Source organism: Mobula birostris, chromosome 7 (assembly GCF_030028105.1).
Source record: "Mobula birostris isolate sMobBir1 chromosome 7, sMobBir1.hap1, whole genome shotgun sequence".
Classification (NCBI taxonomy): domain Eukaryota; kingdom Metazoa; phylum Chordata; class Chondrichthyes; order Myliobatiformes; family Myliobatidae; genus Mobula; species Mobula birostris.
In genome coordinates, this window is record NC_092376.1 from 25,323,094 (window position 1) to 25,335,215 (window position 12,122).

A 12,122-nucleotide genomic window follows, 5' to 3' on the forward strand; every position below is an offset into this window, starting at 1 on the left:
GTAGCTCAATAAAAATAAATAAATTGATAGATAGATAGATAGATAGAAAAACAAATGAACAAACTCTTTTATCTTTTCCCACAGCTGCGGGATGACTGGTCGGATATATCCAACACTTTCAGTTGTATTTGAAAACTTGGGTGGACGTTTTCATGATAAAGTGAATTTAAAGCTGTTCCCAATCTCATTGCTTTCCCTGAAGTTATAAGTCCAGACTCTGCCTTTTCATGCCCAAGAAAGAGACTGTACCCCAACTTTTTTTTTGATTTCTGGAATGAAGATTAAGCACCAGTCAGAAATATTAACTTAGAAGTATTTTCAGTTCAGAAGCCATGCCATAATATAATTGCACCCATTAACCTTGTAGTTTACTGCAAGCATCTACATCTTCTAAGTTACACGGCAGAGTTAGCAATTAAGCAAAAGCTTCACAACTATATAATGATGTCATTCTGTATACAATAGAGTAAACATTACCTTCCCTGAGCTTAAATCCAATCTGTGATAGAATTTGAGACAGAGTTAATCTGCTTTTCTTGAGCCCATGATGCTGAAGCCATTTTGACGAAGGAAGATGTGTATGCACATCATGTCCAGAACCTGAACTTTTCCCGTCAATTTTTTGCATTTTCAGTTGGCTGCAAAATGCAAATTATTAAAATCATGCAAATTAGTCCTCTACTAAAATCTTGTATTCCAATACTTTCATAAAGCCAATCACAAGGGAATTCTTGTAGGCTAAGTGCATTCCTTAGATTCCATCTCATGTATCAGAGTGTGAAAGTGTTATAACCAACTTATGCAGATCCCCTGCATCATCCCTTATATTTTCCAAATTTAAGACAAATATAACTGCCAGCTGTGGCTCTTGTGATGTAAATGATTGAAAAGTACGTAAAGGCCAAGCATTTGGAGGACACAGCACAAACAACAGCGCACTGACGATGTCTCCTCACTTGGTGATGAAACGTTTGCAAGTAAATTGTCAAGATCGAAGAACAGCTCAACCCAACCAGTCTTCAGGTCATCTAGACAAGTTGTGTGAGTTGTCAAGTTCATGGCACATGCAGCATAATGTTAATAAATGGTGTATAGAGGAATCTAGGTGTCCTTCAGTCACTGAAAGCAAACATGCAGGTAGAGCAAGCAGTTAAGAAAGCAAGTAGTATGTTGACTTTCATTACTAAATGTTTGAAGAAAGAATGCCTATAATTATACAGCCCTTTGGTGAAACGGGGATATTGCATTCACCCCTGGTCTCCTTACCTAAAAAAGACTTACGTGCCAATGAAGAGTGATTCTTCAGATGTTCAACTGTTGAATGAGGAGTAACTGGGTCAGCTCAGCATGTATTCACTAGCGTTTAGAAGAAACAGAGGACATAAGACCATAAGATATAGGACCAGAATTAAGCCGTTTGGCCCATCGCATCTGCTCCACCATTTCATCACAGCTGATCCAACTTTCCCCTCAGCCCCAATCTCCTGCCTTCTCCCCATATCACTTCATACCCTGACCAATCAAGAATCTATCAACCTCTGCATTAAACATACATAAAGACTTGCCCTCTACATCTGCATGGGGCAAAGAATTCCACAGATTCACCACTCCCTAGCTAAAGAAATTCCTCCTCATCTCCATTCTAAAAGGACCCCCCCTATTCTGAGACTGTCCCCTCTGGTCTTAGACTCTCCCATCCTAGGAAATATCCTCGCCACATTCACTCTTTCAAGGCCTTTCACCATTCAATAGGTTTCAATGAGATCACCCCTCAATCTTCTGAATTCCAGTGGATACAGGCCCACAGCCATCAGACACTCTTCGTACTTCAAGCCATTCAATCCTGAAATTAGTTTCGTAAGCTTCCTTTGAAACCCTCTCCAGTATCAGCACATTTTCTCTAAGGTAGGGTCCAAAACCTGCTCACAATTCTCCAAGTAAGGCCTCACCAATGCTTTATAAAGTCTCAACATTACATCCTTGCTTTTATATTCTAGTCCTCTTGAAATGAATGCTAACATCATATTTGCCTTTCTCACCACTGATTCAACCTGCATCTTATTGAAGCGTACAAAATTCTGACACAAATTGCAAAGCTGGATGCAAGAAGAATGCTTCCACACATTGAAGATCGAGAACAAGGGCTCACAACCTCAGGATGTCATCATCATCATCAGGTGCCATGCCCAGTTTGAGCCCACACACTCCTGTTTCAGGTCAAGTGGATCAATTCATTGGTATTCATTTCCAGTTCTCTGGCTGCTGTCTCCATCATCATTTGTCCTTATCTTCCTCTTGCTTTCTTCCCTTCAATCTTTCCCACAATTACCGTCCATTCTAACTCCTCTTTCCCAATCACATGTCCAATGAAGTTGCATTGCCTTTACATGATCTCATACATTATTTCTTTTTTTGTGCTTGCTCTGTTCATGACATCCTCGTTAGATATTCGTTTCATCCATGATATTCTTTGCATCCTCTTCAAAAACCATATCTCTGCTGCTTCAAATGGTTTCTTCATGTTACTAGATACTGTCCAGCATTCTGCCCATATAACATAACTGGATAAATGTAACATTTCAGTACTCTGAGGCGGGTTGTCATGCCTGGTTTAGTATTGATCAGTATATTCTTCATTCTCGTAAAGGTGTCTTTTGTCATCCCTATTCTTCTTTTGATGTCCATGTTGCACCTGCCATCTGATGTCACCCAGCTTCCTAATTAGCAAAAGTTCTTTACTTGTTTTATGTCTTCTCCGTTTATTCTCAGCCTGCAGATAGGATTCTCCTTCCTTTTGGATATCACCATACATTCTGTCTTTTTGTAATTGATAGATAGATCCATTTTTGCACTTTCTTCAACAACTATATCAATTAAGTTTTGTAGTTCTTCCTCTGTACATGCAATTAACAGTGTCATCTGCATATCTGAAATTATTGCTGTTTTCACCACCAACTTTGATTCCCAAGAATGTCTCCTATTTTTAATAATATTGTTTCACTGTACACATTAAATAAATCAGGGGAGAAAACATACCCTTGTCTAACGCCTCTCTTGATTTTCGTAAATTGACTCACTTCTCCATCTATTATTACAGCGGCAGTTTGTTCCCAGTACATATTTCTGATTAGGTGGAGGTCTTTCAAATCTAGATATAACCATATAACCATATAACAATTACAGCATGGAAACAGGCCATCTCGGCCCTTCTAGTCCATGCCAAACGCTTACTCTCACCTAGTCCCTTCTACCTGCACTCAGCCCATAACCCTCCATTCCTTTCCTGTCCATATACCTATCCGATTTTTTTTTAAATGACAAAATCGAACCTGCCTCTACCACTTCTGCTGGAAGCTCGTTCCACACAGCTACCACTCTCTGAGTAAAGAAGTTCCCCCTCGTGTTACCCCTAAACTTTTTCCCCTTAACTCTCAACTCATGTCCTCTTGTTTGAATCTCCCCCACTCTCAATGGAAAAAGCCTATCCACATCAACTCTATCAATCCCCCTCAGAGTTTTAAATACCTCCATCAAGTCCCCCCTCAATCTTCTGCACTCCAAAGAATAAAGACCCAACTTGTTCAACCTCTCTCTGTAACTTAGGTGCTGAATCCCAGGTAACATTCTAGTAAATCTTCTCCGTACTCTCTCTATTTTGTTGACATCTTTCCTATAATTCGGTGACTAGAACTGTACACAATACTCCAAATTTGGCCTCATCAATGCCTTATACAATTTTAACAGTACATCCCAACTCCTATACTCAATGCTCTGATTTATAAAGGCCAGCATACCAAAAGCTTTCTTTACCACCCTATCCACATGAGATTCCACCCTCAGGGAACTATGCACCATTATTCCTAGATCACTCTGTTCTACTGCATTCCTCAATGCCCTACTATTTACCATGTATGTCCTATTTTGATTAGTCCTACCAAAATGTAGCACCTCACACTTATCACTATTAAACTCCATCTGCCATCTTTCAGCCACTCTTCTAACTGGCCTAAATCTCTCTGCCAGCTTTGAAAACCTACTTCATTATCCACAACGCCACCTATCTTAGTATCATCTGCATACTTACTAATCCAATTTACCACCCCATCATCCAGATCATTAATGTATATGACAAACAACATTGGACCCAGTACAGATCCCTGAGGCACACCACTCGCTACCGGCCTCCAATCTGACAAACAGTTATCCACCACTACTCTCTGGCTTCTCCCATCCAGCCACTGCTGAATCCATTTTACTACTTCAATATTAATACCTAATGATTGAACCTTCCTAACTAACCTTCCATGTGGAACCTTGTCAAAGGCCATACTGAAGTCCATATAGACAACATCCACCGCTTTACCCTCATCAATTTTCCTAGTAACCTCTTCAAAAAATTCAATAAGATTTATCAAACATGGCTTTCCACGCACAAATTCATGTTAACTGTTCCTAATCAGACCCTGTCTATCCAGATAATTATATATACCATCTCTAAGAATACTTTCCATTAATTTACCCACCACTGACATCATACTTACAGGCCGATAATTGCTAGGTTTACTCTTAGGACCCTTTTTAAACAATGGAACCACATGAGCAATACGCCAATCCTCCGGCACCATCCCTGTTTCTAATGATATTTGAAATATTTCTGTCAGAGCCCCTGCTATTTCTACACTTACTTCCCTCAAGGTCCTAAGGAATATCCTGTTGCTAGATCTAGAGTTTCCTGTAATATTTCAAATAACTTATTGTGCTTCACTTTATCAAATGCTTTTGTGTTGTCGATAAAACAAACAAACAAATTTTTTTGCACTTAGTTGTTGCATTTCTTGTAAGTTTGCCTTTCACAAAACCACATCGTTCTTTACCTGTTTCAGCTTTTATCTTACTTTTAGCTCTTGTCATCAAAATTCTTAGGAGTATCTTGTTGATATGGCTCATTAAACTTATGGTCCTACGTAATTCACATTCTATTGCTCCAGGTTTCTTGGGAAGAGTGATAAATACTGATTTTATCATCTCTTCTGGTATTATTCCAGTCTCATAAATGTCATTGACTAAATCAGTAAGTTTTTCAATCCTCAGGATGTAGAGTTAGATATTTAAGATGGAGAAAATTCTAATATGTAGGAATATAAAAAGCTACAGGGAGTAGTGGACTTAGCTTAATGTGTCACGGGTACGTCCCTCCGCTATCACAAATAAATACATGAGGTACTGCCTCAAAAAATGCAGTGCCTGTTATCAAAGATCCCTACCATCCTGGCCATCTTTTCACTGCTTCCATCAGGCAGGATGTATAGAAGCCTAAAGTCCCACATCCCCAGGTTCAATCGCAGCTACTACTTTTCAAGCATTTGGTTTGTGAACTAATCTGCACAACCCCAGTCACCACCTCAGACCAGCAACACTATGACCACTTTTGACTACGATGAACTTTGTTTACTTTTGGTACAATTTCTGTTTATGTTTCTCTTCTGAAGGTTGTGCCTCTCATTCCACATGCCTGTGTTGATGCTGCAAGTTTTTCATTGTATCCAGCCCATACACAGACTTGTGCCTATGACAATAATAATTAACTTGATAAGAGGAAGTGTCTTCAATCAGAGTGATGAGTCTATGGAATCCTCTCACAAAAGGTTGTGAAGAGCATATCGTTCAAGGAGACCAATAAATTTCTGGACAAAAAGCATCCAAGAATATCAGAAAAAGGAGGAATCTGAGATTGAGTTAGAAGGTATTGGACAATGAAGAAACCCCAAGGGAAAGAATGATCCAATAATGCTGGAGAGGATTCCAGTAGAACTCTAATACATAGTTGCAACATTTTAATTTGTAAACAACAAAGGAATATCAGATATTGTAATATCTAAATGACAGACTTTTAAGCAGGAAATAGCTGTTGGTATTATTGTGTGTCTTACTTGCATGGCAAGTCTCAAGACTCAAACTTGTTTATTGAAATTTGAATATAATATTGCATATAATAAGCAAACCATTTACATTTTTATTCTAAAAGAAAATCTAAGTAAAACTAAATATGGTTAAAATAGTCACATATCTGAACCCAAGTTTGTCTGTTTATTTATTTATTTGCTGATTTTTTACTGTAATTTATGTCAAGACAGAGCCTCTATATAACGACCTGATGCAGACTGGGAGACCGCTTTGCTGAACACCTACGCTCTGTCGGCCAGAGAAAGCAGGATCTCCCAGTGGCCACACATTTTAATTCCACATCCCATTCCCATTCTGACATGTCTATCCACGGCCTCCTCTACTGTAAAGATGAAGCCACACTCAGTTTGGAAGAACAACACTTTATATTCCATCTGGGTAGCCTCCAACCTGATGACATGAACATTGACTTCTCTAACTTCCGCTAACGCCCCACCTCCCCCTCGTACCCCATCTGTTATTTATTTTTATACACACATTCTTTCTCTCACTCTCCTTTTTCTCCCTCTGTCCCTCTGACTATACCCCTTGCCCATCCTCTGGGTTCCCCCCACCTTTGTCTTTCTCCCTGGGCCTCCTGTCCCATGATTCTCTCGTATCCCCTTTGCCAATCACCTGTCCAGCTCCTGGCTCCATCCCTGCCCCTCCTGTCTTCTCCTATCATTTTGGATCTCCCCCTCCCCCTCCCCCTCCCACTTTCAAATCTCTTACTAACTCTTTCTTCAGTTCGTCCTGAAGAAGGGTCTCGGCCTGAAACGTCGACTGTACCTCTTCCTAGAGATGCTGCCTGGCCTGCTGCATTCACCAGCAACTTTGATGTGTGTTGCCTCTACGTAACAGGTCTTTTCAGTCCAATGAGGCTATGCCCCACTATTCCATTCATATGACAAAATGGCCTAAAGCTACTGGTGCTAATCCATTAATTTAACCACTATAATAACATACCACATGGTCAAGATTACAGTATGTGTACAAGACTGGAGTCATCATCAGGAATGTTTAAAGATTGACACTAATTTGAACCTGGCAGGACAGATGAGGTGGCAGAAGACAGGAAAGTGGCTTCCAGAACCAGGACCAAGAGGGAAAATGCATCTTCAAAGGTAAAGGACAATGAGGTAAGGCCTACAGATAAATGAGAAGCTTCTTTCCTGCAGTTCTTTGCTGGAATTCAGAAGGATGAGAGGTGATATTATAAAAACATAAAATTATGAAAGGGATAGTTAAGATAGAGGCAGGAAAGTTGTTTCCACTGGTAGGTGGTACGAGAACTAGGGGACGTAGCCTCAAGATTCAGGGGAGTAGATTTAGTATGGAGATAAGGAGGAGCTGCTTTTCCCAGAGAGTGGTGAATCTGTGGAATGTTCTGCCTAATGAAGCAGTGGAGGTTACCTCAGTAAATATACTTAAGACAAGGTTGAATAGATTTTTGCACAAATTAAGGGTTATGGGGAAAATGCAGATAGGTGGAGATGAGTACTTGGTCAGGTCAGTCATGATCTTATGATCTTATTGAATGGCGGAGCAGGCTTGACAGGTCAGATGGCCTACTCCTGCTCCTATTTCTTATGTTCTCATGTTCAATATTCCCTCTAATTTGTAATGACCAGTGTGCACAAAAATCTTATGCGTGCAATTTTTTCGCCCAGTGACAACCTGTGCACACTGAATAATTTCTTCAATAAAAACAGTATAAATAAGTCAGTTCTAAAATCTGCTAACAAATCATCACAAGCTCCATGTTGTCAACACCGTCTGCATCAGAAACAGAAGAAAGTAATGTGATTGTGTAGAATGGTGAAATATTGTTGACATTCCAGTGAGGTAGGGGGTGACAACCTCCTTTAATGTGCAGTTTAAATTCTTCTGTGTGCTAGTAGCAAAAGATGTGTGCGCACGCCCACACACACTTGCACACCTTAGAGGGAACATTGCTTCCCCGGCCAACATTTCTAACCTGTCAGGTTCAGAAGCTGAAGACTCTGCCTCCCATCTCCCTCTGGTGCCCCTCCTCCTTCCCTTTCTCCCATAGTCCACTCTCCTTTCCTATCAGATTCCTTCTACTTCAACCCTTTACCTTTTCCACCTATCACCTCCCAGCTTCTCACTTCATCCCCCTCCCCCACCCACCTACCTTTCCCCTCACATGGTTTCACCTATTACCTTCCACCCTGTACTCCTTCCCCTCCTCACTATTCCTTATTCTGGCTTCTTCCTCCTTCCTTTTCCAGTCCTGATGAAGAACGTTGAAAGGACTAGATAAGGTCAATGTGGAGAGGATGTTTCCTCTGGTGGGGGTATCCGGAACTAGAGAGCACAGCCTCAAAACTGAGGGATGACCTTTTAGAACAGAAGTAAGGAGGAACCTTTCAGCCAAAGAGTGGTGAATCTGTGGAATGCTCTGCCACAGACTGCGGTGGAGGCCATGTCCTTGGGTATATTCATTGTGGAAGGGGCGTCAAGGGGGCAGGATATGGTGAGAGGGCAGGTGTATGGGGTTGAATGGGATCCGGGATCAGCCATGATGAAATAGCGGAGCAGATCGATGGGCTGAATGGCCTAATTCTGCTCCTTTGTCTTATGGTCTTAAGGTCAAAGATTCTTGGCTGGAAACGTCAACTGTTTATTCCCCTCCATCGATGTCGCCTGAGCTGTTGAGGTCCTCCTGAATTTGGTGTGTGTTACTCCGGATTTACGGCAGCTGCAGAATCTCATAAACAGGAGAAAGTCTGCAGATGTTGGAAATACAAAGCAATACACATAAGATGCTGAAGAAACACAACAGGTCAGGCGACACCTATGGAAAAGAGTAAATAGTCAACCTTCGGGCCGAGACCCTTCTTCAGAACTGGAATCTGCAGAATCTCTTGTTTATCAGCCATCAGTGGCAAGTATTTACTAACCGTCATATTGAACGGCTGGGCAGGTTTGAAGGGTCAGGTGGCCTGTTCCTGCTCCTATTTTCATATGTTCTCGACTGATGACAGGAACAGCTGCACTGAACATAATGAAAACTTTCCCACAAGAAGCGCCAGGACGCTGACCAACGCTCAGGCTTGCATATAGTGCTTGACTACAGCAGGATCTTCGAGTGAACTCCCATTGTCCTTTAACTAGGTGAAGGTCACTGCTTTAGCCAGCCCTGTACACGCAGCCCTGGGGAGTTAGTGCAGTACATCCTGTTTATAGTACAGCCACAGGTGTCACCTCTCGCCAATCCGGCAGGGTGGAAATTCACTCTAAAAATAATGACTGGAATAACAGTCCAACAGCGCAGCCATTAATCTAATGGTTGCCCCGAGTCCGCTTACTAAGCAGTTTCTAATTTAACACAGGATGGGCGAAAAGTAGTCATTAATTTAAAATCGTTGATTTTAAAAAGAACTGCGTCCAGCAATGCTTCTGGTCTTGCTGCGAAAGCAGAGTTAAATCTGTAAACAATCGCAAGGGGGGGGGGGTTCAACAAGAGACAAAAGAAAAAGTTTTGAAAGTACGCTGTTACTCGAAAGTCCGGTGTGTATTAAATTAACCGGCTCTGTCCTTACCGCGGTGCTGGCTTTGAGGCCGTGTCCGGTGCTCTGAGGACGCATCCGCTGCTGTTTACCTTGACTACCAGCGTTGCGGTGAGTCCGCCCTGGAAACGCGACTACTCATCCCGAAACACATTGAATGTTTCCATTGCCATGACCAGCTATGTGTTATGCCTTTTAACCCGAACCATGATGACAAATTTCATTTCCTTGTTCCTTTTGACATTAATTAAATAGTCCATAATTTTATTAAAATAAACGTTTGGTGTTTATGCTTGTAGACTAAATTCGACTGCAAATTATTTCTCCGCCCAGTTAACCTGATGCCGCTCTGTGAAACGCGGACACCATATCATATTCAGTCTGCCTTTTTTTTCCATAGCTCGTGAAAAAGCTTGCCTCATCCGTCCACGGTCGAATAATAAACACGAGAAAATCTACAGGTACTAGAAATCCAAGGCAAAACACACAAAATACTAGAGGAACTCACAGGTCAGGCAACATAGATGCTGCCTGACCTGCTGAGTCTCTTCAACATCCTGTGCGTTTTGGCACGTTCGAACAACATGAGCATCCGTTTTTTCGCGCTGCCTAACACTGGCGGGACACCCCCCACCCACACACACTCACAAAATGTCGGAGGAACTCAGCGAGTCTGGCAACATCTATGGAGGAGAACAAACAGTTGACGTTTCCCAGGCAGACTGAAGGGTCGCTGCCAAAATGTTTATTCCCAACAACAGATGCTGCCTGAGTTCCTCCAGCATTTACTGGGTGTTGCTGAAGACTTCCAGCGTCTGCAGAACCTCTTCTGCTTAAAACTGCCTGCACCTTTCAAAGGAGAGGTACCTTGTCTGAAGTAACTCTGGAAGTTACTCCTGAAAATGACCTGGAGAGTTATGATGAATGAGGCAACAGCTACAAGGTTCTTGTAGGCTGTACTGGGGGGCTCCTGGAGGAGGTGCTGAGGAGATTTATTCTACTTTCTGTGGGGGAGGGTGTGGTCAAGGGAATACAAGGACAGCCCTTCTGGAGGCAATGACTATAGAGAGGCCTGGTAGTCAATGTTAAGGACAAGGCCCTATGTTCTGGGGTGGAGAAATCTCAAATGAAAGGACACAGATTTAGGGTGAGGGGGAAAGATTTAAAAGGGACTCAATGGGAAACTTTCACACAGAGGGTGATGGACATATGGAACAAGCTGTCAGAGCAAATTTAGAGATTGGTACAAATACAATACTTGGAAGATGTTTGGACATTCACAAGGATAGAAGGGTTAGAACAGTGTTTCCCAACCTTTTTTATTCCATGGACCACCTACCATTATCTGAGGGGTTCAGGGACACCAGGTTGGGAGCTCCTGGTTTAGAAGGACATGGACTAAACACAGGCAAAAAGGATTAGTTAAGTGGCACCTTGGTTAGCACAGACAAGTTGGGCCAAAGGGCCTGTTTCTGTGTTGTATACCTCAATGACTCCAATCAGTAAATGTGAAGAGACCCTTGGCTTCCTTACCACAAAATAGAGGTACAACTGCACAGACGCGCGGACATCAGTGAGTTAGACCAGTGGGAAGAATTGAAAAGAAGAACATTTTTCATTCAGCAGTTTAATAGAGGCATGACTGCGCAGGCGCATGGACATCAGCGAGTTAGACTGGAGGGAAGAATTTTAAAAGAAGACAGCTTTATAGAACAGGTGACAGAGTAGGGGGAGTCAGAATAGGAGGGCTTTAGCTCAATGGGGCTTCAGCGATAATGAGTCGAGGGGAGGTAAGTTACTCGTGAAGAATAGGAATAGGAAGTATGTCTGTGAAGCCAGTGTTCTGTGCTGGGTGTCGGATGTACGATGCCCAGGAGACTTCCAGCCTCTCGGATGACCACATCTGTGCCAGGTGCATCGAGCTGCAGCTCCTTAGGGACCATGTTTCCTTCGTTTGGTCAGGAAAAGTGAGGAGGCGATAGAGAGGAGCTATAGGCAAGTAGTCAGACCGGGGCCTCGGGAGACAGATAGGTGGGTAACAGTCAGGAGAGGGAAGGGCAAGAGTAAGATATGAGAGAGTACCCCTGTGGCTGTCCCCCTTAACAATAAGTACTCCTGTTTGAGTACTGTTGGGGGAGATGGCCTACCTGGGGAAAGCAACAGTGGCCGTGCCTCTGGCACAGAGTGTAGCCCTGTGGCTCAGAAGGGTAGGGAAAGGAAGAGGATGGCAGCAGTGATAGGGGACTCTATAGTTAGGGGGTCAGACAGGTAATTCTGTGGATGCAGGAAAGAAACACAGATAGTAGTTTGCCTCCCAGATGCCAGGATCTGGGATGTTTCTGATTGCGTCCATGATATCCTGATTAGGAAGGTGAACAGTCAGAGGTCGTGGTATATATTGGTACCAACGACATAGGTAGGAAAACGGAGGAGGTCCTGAAAAAAGACTACAGGGAGTTAGGAAATAAGCTGAGAAGCAAGACCACAAGGATAGTAACCTTGGGATTACTGCCTGTGCCACACAACAGTGAGTATAGGAATAGAGTGAGTGGAGGTGGATGTGTGGCTGAGAGATTGGAGCGGGGTCTGGATCATTGGGACCTCTTTTGAGGCAGGCGTGACCTGTACAAAAAGGACGGGTTGCAC

General features: G+C 42.7%; 1 protein-coding gene across 9 annotated transcripts in view; it reads right to left on the reverse strand.

Moving 5' to 3' along the window:
- LOC140200054 (von Willebrand factor A domain-containing protein 3B-like) overlaps window positions 1–12,122 on the reverse strand; it is a 233,578-nt gene that overhangs the window by 179,500 nt on the left and 41,956 nt on the right. For 4 of the 9 annotated variants that reach the window (XM_072262743.1, XM_072262742.1, XM_072262745.1 and 1 more), the window contains exons 1-3: window positions 9,510–9,590; window positions 1,267–1,356; window positions 478–638 (exon numbers count right to left, since the gene is read on the reverse strand). In XM_072262743.1, the coding sequence (XP_072118844.1) occupies window positions 478–628 (151 nt within the window). In that variant the 5' untranslated portion in view covers window positions 629–638; window positions 1,267–1,356; window positions 9,510–9,590. Of the gene's footprint in view, window positions 1–477; window positions 639–1,266; window positions 1,357–9,509; window positions 9,605–12,122 lie in introns of those variants that run through there. The other 5 variants (XM_072262738.1, XM_072262741.1, XM_072262739.1 and 2 more) reach the window with 5 other exon arrangements.